This window comes from Dromiciops gliroides, chromosome 2 (genome assembly GCF_019393635.1).
Source record: "Dromiciops gliroides isolate mDroGli1 chromosome 2, mDroGli1.pri, whole genome shotgun sequence".
Taxonomy (NCBI): Eukaryota; Metazoa; Chordata; class Mammalia; order Microbiotheria; family Microbiotheriidae; genus Dromiciops; species Dromiciops gliroides.
In genome coordinates, this window is record NC_057862.1 from 170127336 (window position 1) to 170155081 (window position 27746).

At 39.0% G+C, this 27746-nt stretch overlaps 1 protein-coding gene across 1 annotated transcript in view; it reads left to right on the top strand.

Annotated features, from left to right (window-relative positions):
- Positions 1–27746, top strand: part of SHC4 (SHC adaptor protein 4) — a 172181-nt gene that overhangs the window by 108270 nt on the left and 36165 nt on the right. The window contains exons 6-9 of the mRNA XM_043980737.1: positions 3998–4051; positions 11430–11481; positions 24501–24627; positions 26705–26876. Coding sequence (XP_043836672.1) covers positions 3998–4051; positions 11430–11481; positions 24501–24627; positions 26705–26876 — 405 coding nt within the window. The remainder of the gene's footprint in view (positions 1–3997; positions 4052–11429; positions 11482–24500; positions 24628–26704; positions 26877–27746) is intronic.

Genomic DNA, 27746 nt, shown 5'->3' on the forward strand with positions numbered 1-27746 from the left:
TCTGGGACAACCCTTCTGATTCCTCTTTCAAGAGGGAATTGTCCATAGCTATTATTGGTCATATGTCTCCATGTCCTCCAGGAGCGGTCATCCTTTTGGAGGGGCCATGGCCCTCTTTTCTGGGAGGAGAGATTAATATAAAAATGTGATATAGGGGCAGCTAGGTGGTGCAGTGGATAAAGCACCAGCCCTGGATTCAGGAGGACCTGAGTTCAAATCCCCCTCAGACACTTGACACTTACTAGCTGTGTGACCCTGAGCAAGTCACTTAACCCCCATTGCCCTGCAAAAAAAAGAAAAGAATAGAAAATGTGATATAGACAACTCTCTGAGATTAAAGATGTGAAGAAGGAGCTGACCTGCATTGGCAGAAGGATTTTCTTATTTTTCCCTTTACCAATGAAATCATAGCTCCTAACCCAGATAGATAATCAAGCTCCTATCCATATCCCTATATGAATAAAAGAACCATTAGGTTGGATGGTCCAGTGTCCTGGTTCAGTCCCTCTTTTTTTTTTTTCAGTCATCTGTTACCCTGGGAAAAGAGAGGGATCTGCTGCCATCTTTTTCTCTTACCATCAAATTTTGCTAATGGCAACATTCCTCAGTATAATTCCTTGACATAAGCTCCTGTTATAAAAAAATCCTTTTCTTCCTTCAAGGCCCAGTTTAGATGCCACCTTCTCAATGAAGTCTTTCCAAGTCCATTTAATTTAATGAAATAAACATTGATTAAGTACCTATTATGTGCAAAAGCATCATGCTAGCAATTAGGAATACAAAAGCAGCAATAACAACAACAACAAAGGATAAATCCTTACCTTTAAGGAGCTTACTTTCTACTGGGGAACCAGATAAGTCAATACAAACTAATTTGCGGAAGGAGGGAACAATATCAACTGATGGGGTCAGAGAAGATGTGGCTGATGGAGAGGACCTGGCATTTTGGCTTGAACCCCTGTTGGAAAATGAGGATTTTAACAAGTGCAGCTGAGGAGTGAGTGCGTTCTAGGGATGACCAACAGATTGTGAGAATTCCAAGAGGTAGGAGATGGAATGCTGCATTTGAGGAAAATAGTCCACCTGGCTGGACTTGAGAATATGTGAAGGACAATATGATAGAGGGCCACAAGTGCCCATTACAGAGGCTAGAGTTAAGCATAGAAGCAATTGGGACCCACTTTGAAATTTTTGAGCTAGGAATGATATGATCAGACTTGTACTATAGGAATATTATTTGAAAGCTATGGATGACAAATTGGACAGAGGGAAAGACCTAAAGCATGGAAACCAATTATAAGGCTATTACAAAAATCCAGTAGAGAGGTGATCAGAGCTTGAACTCATGTTCAAGGTAACTCATGGTAGTGGAAAGAGGCACTGTGATATAATGAACAGAGAACTGACCTTGAAAGTCAGGAAGAATTAGATTCAAGGCTGCTTCTGATGCACAGTGGTTCAATCATGGAAAAATAACATCTCAGTCTAGGTAATTTTCTAGCACTGTAGGTTGAAGGCTAGTGCTAGTAGAGGGAGATTTCATAATGGGAGTTCCTTATATGGGTGAAATCACAGGTCTGCACCAAAAATGGGAGGTGGTGGCATAAATATAATCATATTTGTAATATCTCCTTCATACTGTCATTCTGAGGAAAATACTTTGTAAATCTTAATACATGATGTAAATGTGATCTATTAATAATAATAATAATATTATTATATGAAACATTATGTCCTCAGTGTAGTTACTTCCTTTACCAACAGAGAACAAAACAATTAATAAAATTCTTTATTAACAGTAGTGGCTAAATATCATTATGTATTGGCCAACTCTTTGGGGATGAGCCTTCCTGAACTAGGTCTAAGATGACAGAGACAGAATGCATTACCAGGTCTTTACTGAGAGCCTCTCCAGTTTGGTTAAGAACTGATAGAATTTTTACTCCACTGGAATAACCTTCAAGAAACCAGAATCACCTCCAGGCTAGGAGAACATGCATCACAGTGGGACTCCAATGGAGACAAAACCAGTTAATAGAAAAATAATTTTATTTTATTCACCCCAAATGCTAAGAAGGAAGAAAATTGATTTAGTGGAAAGAACAAGAGAAGGTGAATGGAGACTTTCATGGATATTTTGAAGGGAATTTCTTGGCATTATCAAAGATTTTAAATTCTATTTTCACTTTAAAACTTTTTATATAGTCTCAGAATTTGAAGAGATCTCTCTGAGATAAATGGGCAAAAATTGGAAGACAGAGGGAAAGAGGGGCATTAAAGAGGAGGGGTGTGTGTGTGTGTGTGTGTGTGTGAGAGAGAGAGAGAGAGAGAGAGAGAGAGAGAGAGAGAGAGAGAAGTTGTCTATAGTGAAATGGACTGAGCTATGAATGATGAAAGGCAGAATTTTGAGAGATAATAGGTGCAACATTTGAATGATCCCCTTGATCAGGGAATAAAAGGGGTAATAGGTAATAATAATTTACCTTTATATAGTTCTTTCTTTAAGGGTTACAAAAGAGCATTCCTCACAGCAATCCTGCAGTTGGTAGTACAAGTATTATTATCCTATTTTATATATCAGAAAACTGAAGCTCAGTGATTTAGTGACTTCCATATGTTCATATAATTATTAAGTATCAGAGGGTGTATTCAAACTCAGGTATCCTAATTTCAAGACCTGTGTTTAATCCCCTACACTATGTTGCCACACTAGAGAAGAGATTTGGGGTAAGATGGTTGCCTATATTGGCCACCAGATGGTACAATCAGCTCAGGACAGCTTGGCTGCTATCTGAAATGAGCAGGCAGGAAGCAGGGAGAACCATAACTCAGGCTCATTTGAGGGAGAAAAGGGCATTTTGAAACTCTTTTTTTTCATGCGAGATCATCATAAGCGAAGTGTTATAACTCAGAGATATCAGTGAGTGAGATAAATAGATAGATATTGATACGTAATTTATTGTAATCTCAGAACATGGATATTTTATTCACTAGATTGAATATAATGATGTCTTATAGTTTTTGGATCATTCTTAATACTGCTTTTCCTAAAATGTGTTTTTATTCAAACAAGAAGAGTACGTGCTGTACTATGTTTTTGTTTCCAAAGAAACCAAGTTCTTGTCCTATGATACAAGAGGGCTTTTAGAGAGGAATAGACAGGGGAGGGTAATTAGGGAGGAATGTTTTAGGAATAAATATAGACATTGGCAACAGGTTTCTTAATGGATCAAATGAGATAATATTTATAAAATGTTTAGCATAGTACACATGCTTAGTATATAGTAAGTGCTTAATAAATGCTTGCACCATTCCCTCTTGTTCCCTCTCTTACCCACTCCTCCCTGCCTCGTTGAAGCCTGTCTCACATAGAAAGATTCCGCAATAAACATAAGCTTTGACAATGTGTTCTGACATAATGAGGAGGAGTTTTCCTGCTGAAACTATTTGTTTAATGACAATGGTCTCTTATCAAGGGTTCTTTGAGTGTCTTTTTATGATTCATAGGAAATAGGTATCAGTCAAATATCAATAAGTAATATATAGATGCATTATTTGCTCAAACCCCAATGATTCAATACATCTTGAACAGGTATTCTTCTGAAAAAAAGTTGTCTGCAAAAAAAGGTACCATCATTGCGTGCAAACAGTTTTCTCAAAACTGGTCCAGAGGTTTTATCACCCAGGAAGATGTGCTAATGTCAGACATCCTCACACAAAAGCACAGCCTAGACTAGAATGTGCCAGAAGATGATGCTTCAGTGATACTTTAGAATAGTAAACTAAGTATACCTCCACCAACTATCCATTACACTGTGGCCCTTTGCATTGTGAAATACACAGTGCACTTGAACATATTTGTAAGCCAAATAATTCAGTGTATCTGAATACTTCTTACCTCTCTCAAAGAAAATCTTCATGTCAGGCTGTTAGTATTTAGGAAAATAATTAATTTATACCATGAGTACAGTATTAATTGGTTTCTTGTATTTTTCAGATTATTGCAAATCATCATATGCAGTCCATTTCTTTTGCTTCTGGAGGTGATCCTGTAAGTATGGATTTGTAGATTTTCCCATATTTTCAATAAATATTTTATTTCCATATGAATGAAGACAAATTGTACATGTAATATGCTAGCTGCTGCTTTTCCCTTTTCAATTATATGTTACCACTTCTGAACCTCTTTATATAGGATTAAATCAAAGAATTTGTTTTTCATGATATGGCTAACATAGCAATAATGATGGTGGGGCAAACAGGACTTTGGTCCAGGTGCTGGCATGGGTGGAGGGGCTTCCTTAGGAGTGCTTCCTTAGAAGTTCTCTGCCCAACAGAAGGAAGGGATACTCCAAGTGAGTTCTGGGATAAAGCCCCTGCAAGGATGGGGTCTGCTCTTCCAGACCAATCTTACCTCAAGGGAAAAGGTTAGTGCAGGGTGTGGGCAAATTCAAGATGAGCGGCAAGGAAGGAAAACGTCACCATGATCACTTTTTGCCTGTGAAGAGGGGACCTCTCAGGACCTTCAATTCTCCAGAGAGGATGATATGCTTCTTTGATTTCAATCTGCTTAAGGAGAAGGGCAGACAAGCTCTGAAGCAACTACGTTACAACCAGTGATCTGGGAAGCAATCCCATAACCACAATCTGCCCTCAGAAAGGGCATACTTCAGGGTTCTGGGCCATCCAGGGACAGGAGTGGGGAAGCTCTGGAGTGGAGGGAGTACTTTCCTAAAAATAGGAGTTCTAGTAGGGAAGTGCAATTTCCCCTCTTAGCCTATTCAGCCAAAAGAGAAGAGACACTTCAGTGCATTGGGCCACTCAGGTGTGGGTGATATGCTTTCCCACATCATGTTTGATCTGGGAATGCGGATAGTCTAACCCTACGACAGATGGTGGGTGAGGAAGTGATCTTCCAGTCCATGATCTGACTCACCCCCAACAGAATTTCCCCATGGTACCATATATCATTGTATCTGATATCTGATACCATCAGCTCTAACAATATCACCACTTGAAGAATAAATTGAGGAAGAGGAAGATAATAATGTCTTAAAATATTACTACTCTGGCTCTAATACCTGAATCCCTATTTGATCATGGGCGGCATATAAACTAAGTACACTCAGTTTCTGATCCAGGAATCTAAGACTAGCTTGGCATAGACTATAAGAATCAGGTAGTTTATATAAGCATATAATTTTACAATCCCTACCTTCAGAGTGCTCAACACTTTTTGAATTCATTTGTAATTTCCAACATTCAGTGTCAAGGCTGAATGTGACCTACATCCCATCCTTGCCTGGGCCTTATCCTGCTCCTCTAGAGGCAGTGTGGTATACTAGATAGAATCTTGGACTTAGAGTCAAGAAGACCTGGGTTCTTTGCCTTTGCCACTTACCAGCGATGTGACCTTGGCTAGGTTACTCAATTTTTCCAAGCCTCAGTTTCTTCATTTGTAAAATGTGGGGTTGGACTAGTCAGCCTCTAAGGTCCCTTTCAGTTCTGAATCTATGATGATCTTGTGAACCAATGCAGAGAGAAGTGGGCAGAAGTAGAAGGACAATGTATACAGTACTAAGTTTCATCTTCCATCTCCATGCCTTTGCTCTGGCTCTCTTAAATGCTTGGGAAGCTCTCCCACTATACCTCTACCTTCTAGAATCCCTCTTTTCTTTCAAAACTCAGTTGAAGCTCTGCCTTCTACATGGGACCTTTCCTGGTCCCCACCACTCACCCAGGTGCCTTCCCTTCCAAGGTTATGTTATATTTTATTTTTCTCTCTCTCTCTTTTGTGTGTATCTAGATACAGACAAGTTTTCTTTCTCATTAGAATGTCAACTTCCTTAGGGAAGGGACTGTTTCATGTTTGTATTTGTGTGTTTAATTGTTATATTGATCAATTGTCAAGTCTCATCAATTTTGCTTTCATATCTCTTGCATCTGTGTCCTTTTTGTACCACATTAGTTCAGAACTCATCACCTCTTGCCTGGACAACTATAATAGTCTCTTAATGGTTCTCCCATCTTCCAATATCTTCCCTCTAAATGCTTCTTCTAACAGCTATCAGAACAATCTTCCTGAGGCACAAATCTTACCAGGTCACTCCTCTCTTCAAAACCTTCAACAGCTCCGTCTGGGATAAAATATAGACTCTTTCACCTACCATTTAAGTCTTTCCATGGTCAAGTTCCCACCTATTTTTCCAGCATTATTTAATACTATTCCCTTTCACAAACTCTACTCTTTAGGCAAATTGGACTGCTAGGCATTCCCCAAATTTATTATACTATCTCCCACTCTTCATGCTTTTGCACAAGCCATTCTCTATGCTTGGAATGATCTGTCTTCCTCTATGCCTTTCAGAATCCTTGTCTGATTTCAGGGTTTAACTCAAATGCCACCTCATTTTATAAAGCCTTCCCTGGTTCCCACCTCTCTCTCCTTTACCAGTGTTCCTTTCCTCTCCTTAACAACAACAACAACAACAAACATTATATAACACCTTTTTTTTTAAGTGAGGCAATTGGAGTTAAGTGACTTGCCCAGGGTCACACAGCTAGTAAGTGTTAAGTGTCTGAGGCTGGATTTGAACTCAGGTACTCCTGACTCCAGGGCCGGTGCTCTATCCACTGTGCCACCTAGCTGCCCCGATTATATAATACTTGCTCTGTACCAAGCCCTGTGCTAAGCATTTTTTATAAATATTATCTTGTTTGATTCTCAACAACACTGAGAGGTAAGTGCTATTATTATCCCCATTTTACAGATGAAAAAACAGAGGTTAAATGACTTGCCTAGGGTCACACAGCTAGTAAGTATCTGAGGATAGATTTGAAATCAGGTCTTTCTACTTCCAAGCTCAGTGCTCCATCCACTGTGCCCCTGAACCGCCCAATATTTCTTATATTGTACTCATCTGTGTACTTTTTTCTTCTTCCAGTAAAGCATAATTCCTTGAATCTATTTCATTTCTTTCTTTGTACCTCCAGTGCTTAGCAAAGTACCTTGTACCAATAGTTGCTTAACAAATGTGGATTGAGTTGAATTGCTTTTGAGAAATTGCAGAGTGCTTTTAATGACCCTCAGATTCTTCCTGAAACAAAGACCCAACTTTTTTTTTTTAACATAAATATTCTTCCAGTGTTCCTATATGGCTCAAAGTCATGGAATGCCACAGTCTCTGAAGAATTAAAGGGCAATGGAAATTTATTTAGCAGGCATAAGTAGCTGCAGCATATTAATAACAGCATCGTGAAAGAGAGGTAGTGTAAAGGTCATCACCAAAGAGATGTGTTATTAGAAAGGGAGACAGGGCATGATCAGCAAGAAGGCACAATCACTGACAGATACCCTAATTGCTCCAATGGTGTCTATGCAATATTGAAATCTGAAGGTCAGGGGTTCCCATTTAGTGGCTTGGTTTTGTGATGATGGTTCAAGGGATTCATGCTAAAAATTCTTTGAATGGAACCTTAAGCAGAAAATAATTATAAAGAATATTATGAGTAGTATATTAAATTTCCCTGGGGCTTCACAACACATTTTCTTGGTTGAAGGCAGTTGGAGGAACCAGAAACATTGGGAACCACTGTGTTAGGTGAACCCCTTATGGAGGATTTATGGAAAGACATGGACCAGGAGTTGTGGATAATGAGAAAGAGTGGAGGGGTTTGGAGGGAGTCCCCACATCAGTGAGATCACAGATGCACTGCAGCATAGAAATATGAAAGTATAAAAGAATACTTATTATTATTAGTGACGATGACAATGGCTATCATTTATATAGTGCTATAAGGTTTGTGAAGCACTTTACAAATATTATCTCATTTTGTCCTCACCACAACCCTGGGAGACAGGTGCTATTATTATCCCTTTAAATATTAATAGAATATTTGAGCTAGAAGGGACCTTAGAAATCAGTCATTCCAATCTCTTCATTTTACAGATAAGGAAACAGCCTCAGCAATGGGAAGTGACTTGCCTAAGGTCATAGTGTGACACTGGTAGATGTGGGAAGAGATTTTTAGTTCAGTAAATTTCTGCTTTAGCATGCCTCCCCTCCCCTCAAGCCCTGATGCCCTCCAGGCTTAAGATCAGTGGCAAAAGAGTTAACAACTCTTGTTGACTACTTCTGAATAAATACAAAACTAAGCTTGCCACTATGATCTTATTTATTTGGAAGAAATTTATTTTCAGGAGGGCAATTTATTTAGGGGTGTGTTTTATTTTTTAAAATAATCTAAGACAAGTTATGTTGACCCTGAGATCCGCTTCCTGTATGATTCACAGTGGGTTATTAAATGCCTGTCCTTGAGGGTATTACAAACATGGGTTTTTATTTCCTGCCAGCCGATTGCATCTTCCCTCTGGAGAGTCATGCCTCTAATCTGCAAATGGTATTTATTCATTGTATGGGCATGTTTTTTCCCCAAGATCTGAGATAACAAAAAGCATCTTTAATTATTAAAATCTTGTCATTCATCATGTCACTGTTTTCAGTGAGTATAGATTTCCAAGCATCTTATTTTTATGGAGTCAGCAGGTTTTTATTTATTTAATTGGGGGGGGGGGCAGGGCTGATTCAGTCCTGTCACAAAATGAATTTTTCCTTCCTTGTAAATCTTTTACTCCTTTCTTTTTTCTCCCTTTCTTTGTCTTTTCTTTGAGTTAATCTGAAAAAAAGTCCCCTGATATATAATCTTTAATTAAACAATTTCCTAAGCTCTCTGATAACTTTGCATGGACAATTGGAAAACCATTATTGTGGTTTAAGTTATGGCACTCTTTGATCCCTCAATCTTGGTGTTTAAATTTATTCAACTTTAAAAATAGGGAGAACCAAGTTCATTGTCCTTTTGGTCTTCTATATGCAGGCAGGTGGACCTGGATAAGGTTGTCTTGGTAAATGTCTTTTCATGGCACATCATTAACACACCATCACCATAAATGGCACATAAATCCCATTGGATTTTTTTAACAAATAAGATGGGGGCAGCTAGGTGGCGCAGTGGATAGAGCACCGGCCCTGGAGTCAGGAGTACCTGAGTTCAAATCTGGCCTCAGACATTTAACACTTACTAGCTGTGTGACCCTGGGCAAGTCACTTAACCCCAATTGCCTCACTAAAAAAACAACAAAACAAAACAAAACAAAAACCAAATAAGATGAAATGCAAATTGAAGGGTTGGTGAGGAAGCAAATTGGCTCTTGAGCTCTAGTGGTGTTGATTCTTCTAATGAGAAGAGCTTACATTTGTTTGATACTTTAAGGCTTGCAAAGCTCCATCTTTATAATAACAGGTGCAATGGCTGGCATATCATGTGTGTTACAGAGGGCACTCAGTGCCTCAGGCACTGTGCTAAGCACTTTATAAATATGATCTCACTGGATCCTCACAACAACCCTGGGAGGTAGGTGCTGTTATTATCCCTATTTTACTGTTGAGGAAACTGAGGCAGCCAGAGGTAAGTGATTTGTCCAGAGTCACACAGCTAATAAGTATCGGATGCCATATTTGAACTCAGGACTTTCTGACTCCAGGCTCAGTGTGCTTTCAACTGTGACACCAAGCAGAGACTCCCGTTTCACCTCTCTGAAACCCATCTGTACAATTTAGGGGGTAGATTAAAACATTGTCCATGCTTATGAAAATGGCAACCCATCTAAAGAGAAAGAAGTGATAGTATCTGAAAATAGATGAAAACACATTTTTTTTTCTTTTCTTTTTTTTTTCTGGTGAGGCAATTGGGGTTGGGTGGCTTGCCCGGGTTCACACGGCTGGTGGGTGTTGGGTGTCTGAGGCTGGATTTGGGCTCGGGTGCTCCTGGTTCCAGGGCCGGTGCTCTGTCCACTGCACCACCTAGCTGCCCCTGGAAACACATTTAAAAATTTTTTTTTTCTCTTTGACAATTCCTCAGTCTGAAGTTTTGGGAGTTTTTTGATTGTTTTCTCTCGCAACCTAGCTAATGTGGGAATGTTTTCCATGACTACTCATGTATAACTTATTTTGAAATGCTTGAGTTCTAGTGGGTGGGGGGTGGGAATGGAGGAGGAAGAGAAGTTGGACCACAATTTTTTTTAATTGATGTTAAAATTTGTTTTTACATATATTTTGGAAAATAAAATTCTATTAAAAAAACCCAAAAAACATTGTCCATGGATAGATTTCAGGGAGTCTGTGAATTTGAAAGGGGAAAAACCTTTATTTTTCCTTACCCTCTGACTGAAATGTGGCATTTTCTTTCATTATTAATGTAAGCAACAATATGTAGGAATTCATAAGGTTTACTAGTCTGCTGTGTTAAGAATCCCCGGTAATTTTATGAATCTATAAAATCCTGCAAGGTAGGTGGTGGGGTTCAAGGGAATAAGCATATCTTAAGTACCTCCTATGCATCAAAACCTGTGCTAATTGCTTCATAAATTTTGCCTAATTTGATCCTCACAAGAACCCTGAGGTAGGTACTAGTTAACCCCATTTTACTGTTGAGGAAACTAATGCAGACAGAGGCTAAGTGACTTGCCCAGGGTCATGCAGTGAATAAGTATCTGAGGGCAGATTTGAATTCAGGTCTTCCCAACTCTGGTCCCAGCACTCTATCCACTGTGCTACCTAGTTGTTTATCTAGGTAGCATAGTTATTATCATCATCTCCACTTCATGGATGAGGATGCTGAGGCTGAGCAATATAAAGTCACTTGCCCAAGGATCAGAAGATCTTTGACTTAGAGTTAGAAGGCATCCATTGGCTGTCTAGTCCAACCCCCTCATTTTATGCAAGAGGAAATCAAGGCCTGGAGAGGTAAGTGGAATAGCTGGGATTTGAACACAGGCCCTCTGACTCCAGATCTAGGGTTCTTTCCATTGTATCAAGGTGACATGAGTAAGAAGCATTAGACCTAGAACTTGAACCCGGGTCTGTTAGCTCTGGATTCAGTGTTCTTTCCACCATATCCACCTGTGTACTGTTTCCTGTGTGACCATAAATACTCTTCTGATGGAGCTGTCTTTGAAGGGGATGGGTGGTAGTGGGGGATGTGAGAGTGTATTTAAATGACAATCTAACTCCCTGGTAGTGTTGGTTTTCCTAATATGCTTTCATAGAATCGATGACTAGTTCTAGGTGGGTTAAGCTTGTATATGTGCTTAACGGGCCTAACCTACTCTTTGCCTGTGTTCTGGCCTATTCTCAGTGACTAGACTGGTTCCAAATTATGACTCCAAATTATCTCCACAGAGAGCAGAGCATGTGAGTTTGACATGTTCCATATTTGGGTACAATTCACGTTTCCTCACATTGTATCCCAGAAAAAGGGAAGCACCAGCCTGAAATTCGGGCCAATAGCTTTGAGCTCTCATGTGTATTCTGATCTTTTGTTAGTTCTAGCCAATCATTTTAAACATGCTGATTTTCCCTCTTTTATAGGATACCACAGACTATGTTGCCTACGTAGCTAAAGATCCAGTTAATCAAAGAGGTATGAAAAGTAATTTTTAGACTTTTTAAGAGTTGGCCTAGTATCATCTACAAAGGTATAAGCAGCTATCAGTCTTCATTATGTGCTATGAGAAGCCTAAGACTACCGTAAATTAAAATGGGATATTGTATTGAGTATGGGTGGGAAATAATAACACTAATAAGAGGAGAAAGAGGAGGAAAGTTCACAGGTGGGACTTCATACCTAGCTATGCCAGTGGTAAGTAAAATAAGGTGCTACTTTATCAGGTTCTATAAAGGAGAAACTACTTTGACCTTCTTGGAAAAAGCTTAGCTGCAAAATGATTTTTGGCACCTGGGGCAAGGATCATGAAGTGGGACCTGGGGCATGCAACATGAAATGCATTCTTATATCAGCCATGAGAAAAGACCATAACACCACCCCTGTGGAAGTGAGACTCTAAGGACAGTAAACAAGATTGGGGCTAAGGGAGTAAGGAGAAGCTGTGAAGAACTGACCTGGTGTGCAAGTAGGATGGTGGAGGGAGCATGCCATCTGTTAGCCTCCTGAGTGAACTAATTGTGCTTGCTAACTACTTTTAATACTGCTGAAAGAGGGAACATACTAATCATAATTGTAAATAACTTTAAAATGTCACACTTTAAAAATCATTATTTTTAATTTTGCATGCTTTAAATGTTGGTGCCCTGGGGAAAAGATACAATTGTCCTGACCCAGTTATGACTTTGCTTGATTGGCTTCTACCCAATGGGGGCAAGTTGTTGGTTTAATGAATTATTCTATATTATTTATATTATTTGAGGCTCCTTTACTTTGGGCCAAATGTGTGTGTGTGTGTGTGTGTGTGTGTGAGAGAGAGAGAGAGAGAGAGAGAGAGAGAGAGAAGGAGAAAGGGAGAGATAGAAGAGAGGAAGAAGAGAGGGGAGAGAAACAGAGACAGACAAAGTTGGGCTGGACTGACAGAATTTAAGATTAGGATGCAGGAAGGTCGTCAAAATCTCTCCACTCCCCCATTCCAAGTTTGGAATCAAAGATCACCTGGTGTTCAAAGGACTACAGTTCTTGGTATATGTAGGATTGTAAGGAAGTCAAGTCCCTCCCTGCTCTTCTAGAGATAAAAGAAAAGAGCGGCCAAAATACATATTGCCCAAGTATCAGAACTAGAATTCAGAAACTGAGGCATGGGAAGGTTTGTTTTGCTCTGAGGTGCTGATAAAAGAGGAGTATAAGGTCCTTGAGAGCAATAATTGTTTTAGTCTTTGTCCCTCCAGAATCTGCCTTAGTGAATGGCACACAGTGGGTGTTTAATAAATGTTTGCTAAAATGAATTGATTTGGAGAAAGGGAGGAAGACAGCAACTGTGAAACAGATGCTATCTGAGTCAGTCTTAGCCCTGCCACTTCCCTGGAATCCATCAATCAATTCTCTGCTGGTTCCAAGAAAATATCTTTTCCAGGACTTCTGAGCAAGGTGATTTCTTCAGTTGCACTGAAGTCCACACTTCCGTTCAGCCCTATCTTCTCCTTTCTTCTTCTCTTCCAGGTGCCTTAGAGTTAGAAGGAGTTAGAAGGTAGAAGAAATACCATGATTGGCAGTACCTGGGATGCAGGCAAGACCTGTAAAAGGAGGGGGGATTGAGTGTCTGTTATATGGAGACTGGATGAGAAAGTATTAGAAAACCTTTCCCCTGGGTTTGAAGACCTTTGTAGAAATACCCGAAGAGCAGAAGTGCTCTTTGGGATCAGAGGTGTTATTTATCATGTGTCAGATTTCTCCCATTTGTATTCAACTCAAGAAAAATACTCCCCAAACCAAACCAAACAGAATCTCCAATATCCAATGGACCTGAAAACCCACTGTGGGTATTACCTACAATAATTCAGATAATAACCTGCTGATGCTTGCCCGTTCTGTGTGGTTTTGTCCACATTCTCCCATAGCTTCACCATATGTGGTCCATCCAACATGCTGGGGGCCTTTTTCAAGTCCTCCTGACATTGATCATTTGTATTCCTTGTTCATAATGTGTTACAGCCTGCTCAGGCCCACCCTGTGCCTCTCCTTTGCCCTCTCAGCTATCTGCAACTTTAATTCGTGAGACTCCATATTATTTCATGACTTACAGCCATATATATCACTGGAAGACTACGGGCATTAAAATTATGAGCCTTTGTTTCAGAGAGAAGCTTGAGGTCATTAAAAGAACTTTTGCAGGATCCCAAAGGCAATCCAGTTTTCTCTCCTCCTTTTCCTCCTCCTCCTCCTCTTCTTCTTCCTCCTCCTCCTGTTTAATTCTGAGCCCTTTCCATTGTCCAGTGGCACCATGTCCAAGATGTCATATGTCAGGATGTCCTTTACATGTTATTCCTTCAATTGCATATCATGGTCCTGGTAATTGTCATTCTTTGTTGTTGTTCAGTCATTTCTGACTCTTCGTGGCCCCATTTGGTGTGTTGTTTTTTGTTTGTTTGTTTTGGGGTTTTTTGTGTTGTTGTTGTTGGTTTTTTTTTTTTTTTAGCAGAGATACTGGAGTGGTTTGGCATTTACTTCTCTAGTTCATTTTCCAGATGAGGGAACTGAGGCAAACTTGCTCAAGTCACTTAAGTGACTTGCTCAGAGTCACACAGCTAGTAAGTATCTGAGGCCAGATTTGAACTCTGGTTATACTGACTCCAGGTCCAGATCTCTATCCACTAAGTCACTTAGATGCCCTTTGGCATTCTTTATCCATTTGTTTTCATGTGTTTGGATAGTAGGGCCAAATTCTTCTGAGTGCTTATGGAGCTCATTTAGGAGACTGCTATGTCCATCTGCAAACAGGACCTTATGAACTATGGGGAATCTATTTCTGACTTAGACGCTGCATTGGACATCCTCCGTGACAGAGGCAAACATCACTGGTGAGCGTGAACCACACTGGGACTCTAATATTGTAGTTCCAGATGCGCTTATAGATGAAGTGGAAATAGCATGGAAGGAAACAAAGATGGGAAAAACAGTTGAATTAGATTAAGTACAAATAGAAACAATCTGTATGGGATGTGAAATAATGAAGGTAGGGCAGTTGATGAATTGATCCAGAAAGTATCTGAAGGAGGGAAACTTAGCAAAAGTGTAGAAAAAAAACTCAGACCTAATTACCACCACCACCACCACCAAAAAAAAAAAAAACCCACCAAAAAACCAAAAAGACAACAGAGAGCATCAGAAACCCCTAATTCATGTATCTCTTTTCCCATGTATAAAACATTTTTGGAGAATAATTTATTCATGTATTAAGAACTTCCTTGATGAGGATATTCCAAGGGAACAGGTACTATTTCACAAATAATACTCCACAGAAGAACGCATCTTTTACCATCACAAACTTAATGGAAAGATGTAGAAAATACAGGATCCCAATGTGCTTATTGTTTGTGAACTATACAAAAGACTTTTGATTAAGTATCTTAAAAGCCTTCCCTACAGCAAGCCCCACCCCCATAAATATGCATATATATGTATATATGTACATATATATGTCACAGTTAACACTAGGTTTCTTGAAAAATATAACAAGAGTCATAACTTTGTTTGAAGATCATTAATATCAAGGATAAAAAAAGGGAGGTCCACATTTACCAAAGGTTTGTGTTGTTGATATGAAGAAAAATGTTTTACACAAATTAGTTCATTCGCTTTCTCACCAGGCCTCCAGAGAGGCTTCTTAGAATTCATTTTGTCACTGGCAAAACAGACAAAAGGATTAGATCAAAAGAGCATTAAGATGGGGCAGCTAGGTGACGCAGTGGATGGAGTGCCGGCCCTGGAGTCAGGAGTGCCTGGGTTCAGATCCGGCCTCAGACACTTAACACTTGCTAGCTGTGTGACCCTGGGCAAGTCACTTGGCCCCAATTGCCTCACTAAAAAAAAAAAAAAAAAGAGCATTAAGATGTCCGTGATAAGGGGCAGTTAGGTGGTGCAGTGGATAAAGCACCAGCCCTGGATTCAGGATGACCTGAGTTCAAATCCGGCATCAGACACTTGACACTTACTAGCTGTGTGACCTTGGGCAAGTCACTTAACCCTCATTGCCCTGCCCCCCCCCCAAAGAAAGAGATGTCTGTGATAGGAGAAAGAGATAGGTAGCCAGGATTCTCTCCTTGTTTCTCTTCTACCTGTGTATCCTTGCCTTTTTATTTCCCCTGAACTGGGGTTTGGATTGTAGGCATTGAGGTCCTCTAGGGCATGGCTTCTTAAACTTTTTCCACTCACAACCCCTTTTCCCCCAAGAAATTTTCATGTGACCCTAGGTATATAGGCATATAAAATAGATATACATAACCTTGTACTGTTGCCAAATTTTTGCAACCCCCACATTCAGTTATGTGACCCCATATAGGGTCCTAACCAACAGTTTAAGAAGCTAATCTCTAGGGTATCTCCATACCTACCAGGGAGTTGAAACTCCAGTCCCCATTTGGTCCTTCTTTCCCAGAACCAAAAGTGTTTAAATCCTAAACCTGAAACTTAAAAGGAAATTTTAGATATAAACATATCTTTCCAATCACCTTTATCATCATTATCAAGCTTTTATTGATGACCTATTATGAAGTCTTAGGTACTTGTGATTCAGAAAGGTATTGAGAAACTGACACAAGATCCTTACCCAACCTAAGAGTCAGGAGGATGTGAATTTCTATTCACCTCTTTCTATATGACACTAGGCAAATCACTTAACCTGTCAGTGCCCTGCCCCTCACCCCAAGTTTCTGAGACCCTAAGTCAAATAATTGTTACTGATCTGCACTGATATTGGATGTTTTCTCACTGGAGAATTCCCTACCCAATGAAATCATGGGTCTTGTTTGAAAAAAAAAAGTTTATAATCTAGTATGGAAGAAAGGATAGGTACATTCCAAACCCCAAATAACAATGCGAAGTGGCCAATAAATAAATGTACTAAGTACCAAAAGAGTGGTACAGAAAATAAAATCTATTGGAGTCCAGAAAGACAATGATCTGCAAGTTAGGGCAAGTGAGCTAGACCTTGAAAAAAGTGTAGAGAGCAGTGGGGAGGGAATTCCAGGCGATGAGAGCTCTGTCAGGGAAGCCAGTGAAGAACAAATGTACTTGTCATGTTTGGGAAACTGTACAACTTGTCAAGAATGTTGAGTTCCATAAAAAAGGAATGAAATAAAGTTGGAAAAGTAGGTGGTGGAGTCATAACTAGGGCAGGATGGCATAGGCTTTGGTTCAGGCACTGACATTTAAGGGTGTGTACTTCCTCCCTCAAGCTTGCACTTCCTGGTAATTCAGAAACTATTCCAGAGTCTTGCAGTTCTTTGCTAGCTTATATCCAGGACTTGGGTCCAGGCAGGCTCTAAGACCACTCCAGAAATCAGGGTCCTTGAGTTAAAGGAGACTGGGGAAGCTATGTAGTGCGGTAGGTAGGCTTGAAATCAGGAAGACCTGACCTTGAATCCTGCCTCAGGCATTTAACTAGCTATATGATTCTGGGAAAATCACTTAACCATTCTTGGACTTAGTTTCCTTATCTGTAAAACTGGGATAATGGCAGATGTCTCACAGCATTGTTGTAGGGATCAAATAAGATTAATATATGTAAAGGATTTTGTTCCTTGAGGGCAGGTAACTTTTGACTCTTTTTGTATCCTCAGCACTTAGCACAATGCCTGGCACATAGTAGCTGTTTAATAAATTTAATAAAAGCTGTTTATTGATTGATTGAAACTTAAAACATTATGTATTACTAGCTGTGTGACCCTGGGTAAGTCACTTAACCCTCATTGCCCCTCAAAACCCCCCCCAAAACAAAAAAAAACCCATTATGTAAGTGGTAGCTGTTATTATTGGGGGGAATGGAAGGATTGGGCCACCCTCCTCTTAGCATGATTACACCTCTTGTCAGACATCCTCTTATGGGGTCTGCCTGCATCCTACCTCCATCCCCCTTAACTGAATTTACCCCACCCACCAGGATTCCTAGTTAAAACTCTGATAAAAAAGCCTATTCTTCAAAAACTAGGCTAAAGAGTCTGGACTTTATTTCATGAGTAATGTGGATCTTATGTGAATGTGGATAGTGGGGAGAGCTGTGTGGAGTGTGTGAGATGGTGCAAAGTGGTACTTTAGGAAGATTACTCTGCAACAGTGTATATGATGAATTAGGGCAAATGGAAGCAAGGAGACTAGTTAAAAAGCAATTGTAGTAGGTTAGGTGGGAGTTGATGAGGTAGGCATGCGAATGAAAAGGAAGGAATAGATTGAAGAGAGCACTCAAAAGAAAAATCATCTTTATGTCCTTCTGTCTCTCCCACAAGTGCATGAAATGCTGATTAACGCATCAAATTTGAATCCGCTAGAGGCCAGAACAATAACTACTGCATCATACTAAAATTGACCCACACCTTTATATTTCTAGGGTATATATATCAGCTATACTGATGACATTATGCAATGTAATGTAGGAAGACTGCCTTAGCCATAGGCTGACCTCTGCCCATGTGGGACAGGAGGTTGATGAACGAAGTGGTGTGGAACATTAAGATGTAGATGGTAGTTTCTGCCCTAATCCCACAGCACCACCTAATGGCTGACTTTGAAACCCATTTTCTGGATTCCTAATGAGAATTGGAATTTTTAAAGTAATAATTTTTTTTTAAGTCAGACCTAGTTCCTTTTTTTATTAGCCAACAAAATAATTCTTAGTCTCTCCTCCACTATACTAAATTAAAAGGGAAATTCTTTGTTGTATGGATTAGCTATCTGAGCAAAGAGTAAAGATCCTAGGGGAAATGTAAGCAATATAAAGATAAAAAGTATCAGCAAAAATGTAGGTGGCACAGTGGATAAAGCATGGGTCCTGGATTCAGGAGGACCTGAGTTCAAATCTGGCCTCAGATACTTGAGACACTTACTAGTTGTGTGACCCTGGGCAAGTCACTTAACCCTCATTGCTCTGCCCCCCCCCCAAAAGAAAGAAAGAAAGAAAAAGAAAGAAAAATAAATGGAGGGGCAGCTAGGTGGCACAATGGACAGAGCACCAGCCCTGGATTCAGAAGGACCTGAGTTCAAATCCAGCCTCAGACACTTGACACTTACTAGCTGTGTGACCCTGGGCAAGTCACTTAACCCCAATTGCCTCAACCAAATAAATAAATAAATAGAAAAAGAAAGAGAGGATTGACTTCTAGATCATTGGATCATCCATTTAAAGCTATAAGGGCCCTTAGAGGTTATCTAGCCTTATTCTTTCATTTTATAAATAAGGAAAGTGAAGCCCAAAGAGTTGACTGAATGACCCAAGGTCACACAGGAGATAAGTATCAGAATCAGGACTTGGACTCAGACCCTTTGGACTTACAATTCGGTGCCTTTTTCTACTACACATCAGCCTTGAACTCCAAGACTAGAATGTTGAGTTTGCTTAGCTACAAGGCAGGTGAGAAGAGTCCAAATTTTTTGACGTCCAGAAAAATACCTGGATATGGAACCCACAGCTGCAGGCCTCTGGCAGCAATATTATAGTAACGCTGTAAAATGGAACTCTGATTTGGGAATTTCTGCTTAAGACCCTATATTCCTAATACTTCTATGGGTTTGTTACATTTGTTCTTCTCTCCTCACATTGATAGGACTAAGCAATCTTGAGCTTAGCATTCTGTAACCCAAGGAAGGCTTTTTGTTCATGCCTTTTTACTGGCAAATGGGCTCACTCTATTTTAAGACCCCATTCTATTTGACCAGAATAACTAGTCATCTAGGATAAGAATGTGGTCCTAAACCATACTCTAGGTTTATATCATCAGTCAACTAATCAGCAGACAAACATTCATTGGAAGTCATTATATGAAAAGAAGAAGAAGTCATTATGTGGGAATCACATACAAAAGTGATATAATAAATACCCTCAAGGAACTTATATTCTGACTAGAGAGATACAACATGTTCACAGTTAAGTAAATAAAAGAATATATACAGTATAAATACATAGTTATGGGGAAGCATTGATGACTTGAAGAATCAGGAAAAGCCTCATGGAGAAGGTAGCATTTGAGCAGTCTTAAAGTCAATAGTATGTGGTGAATACTTAGTTAATACTAATATTATTAGTGTGAGGATGAGGCAAAGGTAGGAAGAAGTCTGGGGAAGAAATGCAAATAGAATTAGAAGATATAGGTCTTGTCCTCAAAGAACTTATTTAGTTAAGAAGACTAGGGCAGCTAGGTGGCACAGTGGATAAAGCACTGGCCCTGGATTCAGGAGGACCTCTCAAATCCAGCCTCAGACACTTGACACTAGCTGTGTGACCCTGGGCAAATCACTTAACCCCCATTGCTCTGCAAAAAACAAAACAAAACAAAAAGAAGACTATGCTTTTCACCCAGAAGTCTTTTTAATGAATGCTGAATGAAGGAATGAATAGGAAACTATTATGTTTTAAAAAGTTTGAGAGACATAGTTTCTGGGTAATTAATCATTGTATTAATAATGCTAGTATTTTATTAATAAAGGGAATTGTCATTTGATGGACTTTCTCTTGGACTAAAGACAATCATGGCAGACTCAAGAGTTATATGACCTTGAAAAAATGGTTATTCCAGAGGGTGACAATCAACTTTGATTGGTTAACAATGATAGGTGGGGGGCAGCTAGATGGCGCAGTGGTTAAAGCACCGGCCCTGAATTCAGGAGTACCTGAGTTCAAATCCGGCCTCAGACACTTGACACTTACTAGCTGTGTGACCCTGGGCAAGTCACTTAACCCCCATTGCCTGCAAAAAACAAAACAAACAAAAAAAAAACCAATGATAGGTGGACCTTTTCTAAAGAGGGGTTGGGAGTCACTCTTGGACAAAGGGACCTCTATACCCAGACCACCCACTGCCTTGGGCAACCTATATAGAGGATCTACCTCTACCAGAATTAGCTTGAGTGGAACACAATGAGCAAGAATTAATTTTGGATTAGAAGTATGCTCTAGTTGGGCAGAGAAGCAATCCCCAGAATGAGAAGAATGTTAATCCTATCTTTCATTACCCCGGTCCTTGAGAGAGTGGGCTTTGGTCAAGTAAATAGGACAAGGAAAAAAACCTTGGGTCTCCCCAATTTAATAACTGACAATTAATATGAGAAAAACGCCAACAATTTCTATTTGTCTGTTTAATTATTTTTGGCGAGGCAATGAGGGTTAAATGACTTGCCCAGGGTCACACAGCTAGTAAGCGTCAAGTGTCTGAGGCTGGTTTTGAACTCAGGTCCTCTTGAATCCAGGGCCAGGTGTGCTTTATCCACTGCAACACCTAGCTGCCCCAAAACAATAATTTCTTTTTAAAAACCAACTAAAGAACATTTTGACACAGTAACATGGCAAGCAACGGAAATGAAGGTATCACAAAAAGAATGCTCACATCTTGAGAGACAATATTGTATTGTGATGAGAGTGCTGGCCTTAGGGTAATGAAGACCTAGACTCAAATCCTGCCTGATTATATGACCATAGGCAAGTCTTACATCCTCTTTGAGCCTCCTGCATGTCTTTTAAGATCTATCTACTGAGTTGTGAGATATGTCTTGATGGAGGGAGTTCCAACATTGAAGACATCATAAATACTTGAACTATTGATGCCTGAGTTCGATAAGATCATTCCTTTAGGGTTAGATAGGAAAAGGTATGCTTCCAGGAAGCATAAGTCTTTTGCAAAGGTGAGCATGGTAATGAATATGTGTGTATTCTACTAAATTAAAAACTTTATTTTGTTCATTTCCTAAAGATAACATAGCAATAGTTGGATTGTCCAAATGCTTTTCCAGCTTCCTCAGCTAAGATGAGTTTATAACCTTTACTTAAAGAGAATGTGAGAATGGACAAAATCATAAGGATCAAAGATAGAAATTCTATAAGATGATTTAGAAATACATTAGGGGGCACCTAGATGGTGCAGTGGATAAAGCACCGGCCCTGAATTCAGGAGGACCTGAGTTCAAAACCAGCCTCAGACACTTGACACTTACTAGCTGTGTGACCCTGGGCAAGTCACTTAACCTTCATTGCCCTGCAAAAAAAAAGAAAGAAAGAAAGAAATACATTAAAAGTAAGGAAATAGGGGCAGCTAGGTGGCACAATGGATAGAGCACCGGCCCTGGAGTCAGGAGTACCTGAGTTCAAATCCGGCCTCAGACACTTAACACTAGCTGTGTGACCCTGGGCAAATCACTTAAACCCAATTGCCTCACTTAAAAAAAAAATTAATAGCTCATAGAATTTAAATCTTGAAGTAGAACTTAGAGGTTATCTAGTCTAATCTTTTTACTTTTACAGATTGAGGAAACAGGCCTCAAAGATTAAATATTTGCCCAGGGTCACACAGGTAGTAAGTAGCTAACAGAATCCTTACTTTGAGTTGAAAGAAAAATTTAATAGACTTATAGAATGTTCAATTTTGGGGATGCTTTACAAGTCATCTGGTGAAAGGTTCTCATTGTACAGTTAAGGAAACTGATCATACAATGAAGCCAACAGCAAAGTTGGATTTTTAAAAATTACTCTTTCAGGGAACAAAGATGTACGTTGATAGAGATAATGCTAGAACATTGAATTCAATTCAACAGGCATGCAATAAGTGCCTACTATTGAGCAAAGCACTATGCTAGGTGGAAAACAGCTCTTGCTCTTATAGGGCTTTTATTTTCTGTATTTGTAACTGGATTTCCATAATTATGAAAACAGATTTAACTCTCCATCCCATATCAAAGTTTGTTTTTTTTTTTAAAGAGGGTCAAGGAGCAGAAAATTTCAACAACTAAATGACTAGAAGCTTACCAGTTGATTTCACATACCACTTGTCCTTAAAATGCTGAATGATGTAGATTTGCTTTTAGGATTAGAATGAATTGAAATTAATTCAGTTATGACAATTTTGCAGCCTTCCTTGAGATAAGTGGAAATACCCTGAACTTTTGCAAAATGAAAATTAGGAAACACTTTTGAGAGCTACTACCCGACAAATTCTATAAAACCTATATGAGCTGACTTATTTTCTGTATGACCACAATGTTTATCAATGCAACATGAAGTTTGAAATCATGGGCCTAGAAGGGACCTTGGGAATTGTGTCATCTATCTATGCTTCTTGGCCAGATTGCAATTAAAAACCACCTCAGAAAGATAAATGTCTATAATTTTCTTTAAGGTCTCCCAAAAGAAGATTGTACAAATTTCCTTTATGATATATTCCAGTGTCTAGTAATTCTTATAGGTAGACTATGAAGTGGTCTTAGAGAACATCTAGTCCATTCTCCTCATTTAACAGATGAGAAACCAAGGTCCAGAGAGGTAATTCCATGACCTAGCATGGTGCTTAGAACATAGCAGAAGACTAATAAATACTTGTTGAAATTGCACTGACTTACCCAAGGCCACATAGTACTCAGGGGCCAGAGACTAGAACCCACTTCTCCTACCTTCCAGACCAGAAAGCTTTTTACTGGTATCCCTCAAGTTAGGAGATTAGCCTTATAATCAATACCTCCTTCCTTGGTCTAACTAGGTATAAATTAAGCTCATTCCATCTATTTTGAGAATAGCTAGCAGCTCATGATGCAACAATCTTTCATATTGTCAGCAAGTCCTCCCTTGTTCTTCAAATTCATACAAATATATATTAATACTCTTTAGTCTTTTCTCATAGGGCCTATTATGCAAACCTTGAAATGTCTTGTTATACTAGTTGAGATTCTTTATAAGTTATCCATATCATACTTCAGTTTTAATTAAACACTTCATTTGCAAAATACCAAACTCAACAGAGTGCTTTGTTTAATATCAGTGGTGAATATGAAGGGAAGATTAACTCAGTTCCTAGGTAATGCACTCTTATTATACATTCCAGTAACCTGCTTGCTTTTTTAACCTTCAATCATATTGCTAATTTATATTTAATAGTCTTCTGTAGTTGCCTTTAATCTCATCTGCTTGTACAGTGCTGGTCCTATATCTAAAATCTTTTTCGAATACGTTCAATTGATTTTTGAAAGGTACTAGAACAAACAATTATTACCCAATTGGAGCTTGACTAGAAGTTTATAGCAATAAATACCAGAAGAATAGTGAGAAGGCTTACATTGATTTATGCAAATCACATGTTCATTCCACATGAATTTCTCCTGAGGGAAAAGAGGTATAAGAAAACCAGACCCAAGAGCAAAATTCATAAAATGCCTTGAGATATTTAGGTGGAAAGCGCTTCAGGAATTTAAAAAAAAATCATATGTGTTTTTTATGGCTTGCTCTCAAAGATGTGCATAAAGAATGCACCGGGTGTGCCAACACACCTGAGCACACCTGGCCCACACTCTGTGTCCACCAGAGCCTACAGTGCCTGGTAATGGTGTAAAGGTGCCCTTAGTTCTCAAAGACTATGCCAATGGATCACAAACTCTGCCAAGCTCTATCAAGCTTCAAGGCTTTGAGTATGGTCCTGGCAATAGGCTACATGTGTGTATTCAGAGGATCTGTCTAGTGAAATCTGGAGAGGCAATTCACAAGGAGGTTGATCACCAGGTGATGTTGGGTTTTTTGGCCACAGCAATTTAGAAAAACTATGTGCTAAGGTGTGGAGGGGGTGGAAATTACACTAATCATAGTGTCATATGATCATAGAGTTAAAACTTAAAGGGAACTCAAGGTCATCTGATCCAAGACCCCTATTTTATGGATGAGGAAACTGAGATCCGGAGAGGTTCAATGACTTGTCTAATGTAGCTAGCATCAGTAGAAATCCCCACACTGGTGAAATCATGTATTCCTGAAGAATGGAAGTAAGTATACTTTTTATGGAGTGTGATACTTTAGTATGAAGTGATATATGTGGTATTCATTATAACATTTCAGAGATGAAAGGAGCTTATGGAAACCCAAGAAAAAGAGAGACTCTTCCTTGCCTTGAGATTTCTCCTGATAATATTTTGAATTAATGTTTCCTCTCTTATAGAAGACCCCTAGTAATGTACTCTTTTTTCACTCCCTCTTATAGCCTGCCACATATTGGAATGTCCCAGTGGAATGGCTCAAGATGTCATAAATACCATAGGGCAGGCTTTTGAACTCCGATTTAAAGAGTATTTGAAAAATCCTTCTTCTTTGAATATTCCCGGTGAAAGGTCAGCCAAGTGTTTTGTGATTGTTTGACTTACTATGTTCTGCTTTTCTTTCAGATAAAATGTGGCTTATGTAGAGTGGCTTACAAACAATGTGTTTTATATTTTTTCCATACGTGAAGGTGTTATATCAGATATGAAGTGGTATTTCTAATTCTTCTGTCTGTGCCCATCTTGATATTCTTTTCTAATTTTGTGAACAAGGTGGTAGACTCTAATTTAATCCAGATGCTGTGTATTTTTAATAGTTTAATTTTCTAAAAAATCAACAAATTCTCCCATTTTCTCCCCTTGTCTTCCATACTCTTTTATATAGTAGTCAAAAACTCAAGAACAAGGAAGCAAGGAACACGAGTAAAGCATTTGGAAACACCATTTCCTGTTGGACTCTGATAATACATAATAATGAAGATCAAATGAGACAATGTATATAAAGTACTTTGCACTTAAAACATGGACATCTTAAAGCAAATTTTAAAACATGAACTATAATATGATGTCTATGCCTTATATTTGCATAATGATGTACAGTTTTCTGAGAGTCTTCATTAGTTTTACATTCTGCAAGGTTAAAAAAAAAAAGTCAATTCCTTCTAAACTGTGTCTCCAGTTGAACAGGTTGTGATGGAAAGATCTAGTCATGCTGTCCATGGCTCAGCAACTTGAAATGGAAAAAATTTTTCTGTCCTGTAAGATGCTACCATATGTGGAATGGGACATGAGCCTGGGTATCTCATCATCTAAGCCTAAGAAAGTAAATTCTCAGGCCCTTTTATATGCAGGGTTTTCCCTGTAATCTGTCACTTTCATTCTTGTTCAAATAAACCCTGGCATGGAAAATCTTCCTTTAAAGAGTAGCAGCAAGGGAGTGCAAGAACCCCATGGCTGTTAGTTTGTTCTAGGAGGGTAGATGCATGTCAGTTAATACCATCATTCTGTTGGAGTGTAATAAGCCCAAGTGGTGTGGCCTGTCAGTGACATCACTTAAATCCAAAGGGGATTAAATTTATTGTTTTTCTTTAAAAAAATAAAACACCCACAAAACTTTTACTCACTCCCACTTGGAAGAAAAATGCATTTGTTTTTGTACCCTTCTTAAATTTAAAAACAAATGCATGTTTATATAAATCCTACCCACATGTCACATATGGTTTTAATATTTCTTTATAAGCCCTATATACTTCATCCAGATTTATGCCGACAAGATAACTTGCCATAGCTCCCACATTTTTCTTATTTTGACTTAATGAACTGAGTTAGGCTTTCTACTGAAAGGACCAGATTGGTTCTTTGGGCAAAGCATTTTAGAAAGAGACTGATAGCATTCTTCTGGAAGAGGAAATGCCCTGGAGCAGCTCAGAAAGCATTTATGTTCTTATGTTCCTATGACAAAATGCCCACCCTTCAAAGAGTTTTGATTTTTAATAATTAACAGAGGAAAGTGTGAAACACCATTTGCTTCACCATTTGTTGGCTATCACCGCCATTTCAAGAACCCAATGAAAACTCAAGAATTCAGACATGAATTTTTCCATTCAAATGTTTGGCACAGTGTCAGTAAAGCTATAGATTTATAGAGACATTCATTCATCCAAAAACCATTTATTTAACTCTTGTGTGCAAAGAACCTTCTGAGGTGCTAAATTATCAGAGCAAAATTTATTTATACACCTAGTTCCTTATTAGTGGGAATAATGAATCCCTTGAAGAGGTCGTGTGTATTCAGATTTGCACTATTTAAAGTTATAATTAGGGCAGCTAAGGTGGTGCAGTGGACAAAGCACCAGCCCTGGATTCAGGAGTACCTGAGTTCAAATATGACCGTACACACTTGACACTTACTAGCTGTGAGACCCTGGGCAAGTCACTTAACCCCCATTGCCCCGCAAAAAAAAATTAAAGTTATGATTATATAAAATATAATTCATTGCTTCCATCCCAATGGAAATAGGCAGTGTAAATTTGTTGTTTGCCCTAATAAGGACATACTTGAATCTCCTTGACAATATCTATTCTTTCTGCATGTCTCCTAGTATTTTAATTCCTGACCTCATCTGTTGGTTGTTTTCCCTCTTTTCAGGGAGGAGGTAAATATTGAGGACAATACAGAAGAAAAAGAAGAACATGAGTATTACAATGAAATTCCGGGGAAGCAGCCACCTGCTGGTGGTGTTTTAGATGCCCGGATGAAAGTTCAGACCACAGAGCAAAGAACTTACTGCCCAATACAATGTGAAAAGCTATGCTGTTCGGTAAGGAAGTCTTTCTTTGTACTAGAAGTGGTGGTGGTATTTTGTTATTGTGTCTAGCCTATTTCATTATCTAGTTTCAAAAGTCATAGGACCATAGATTTAGAGATGGAAGGGACTTTAGAGGCTAACTACAGTAGATCAATCCCAATTCTTTTTTTAAAAAACAGTATCCTTTCCCTCCATGTTATAGATAGGGAAATTGAGGATCAGAGACTGTTATTGTTGTTCAGTTGTTTCAGTTAATGACTGACTCTTCATGACCCCATTTGGGTTCCCCTTGGCAAAGATAGTGTAGTGGTTTGCCATTTCCTTCTCCAGCTGATTTTACAGATGAGGAAACTGAGGGAAACAGGGTTAAGTGACTCACCCAGGATCACACAGCTAGTAAGTGTCTGAGGCTGGATTTGAACTCAGGTCTTGCTGACTCCAGGTGGGGTACTCTCCATTGAGACACCTAGCTTCCCTGAGATTACATGCTTGATTGAAGATCACAGAAGAAGCCATTGACAAAGCTAACTCTGGAATTCCATGCATAATGGCAACAGAAACATCTCTTTCCTTTTTTTTTTTTTAAAGCTCACTAGACTTGGAGGTCAGAGAACCAGGGTTCAAATCCCAGCTCTCCCACTTAATACCTGTGTGATGCTGGGCAAGTTACTTAATTTCCCTGAGACTCAGTTTCTTTACATATAAAAAGAGAGCTGTATTAGATGAACTCAGATTTCCCTTCCATTTCTAACTCTATGAACCTATGAATAATTTCAGAGTGATGACTTTCATTGACTTCTATTTTATATATATATACTTTTTCCCAATTCCAATTCCCCCATGTCTATATAAGTATCTAAATTGCTAAATTGTACGTGACAT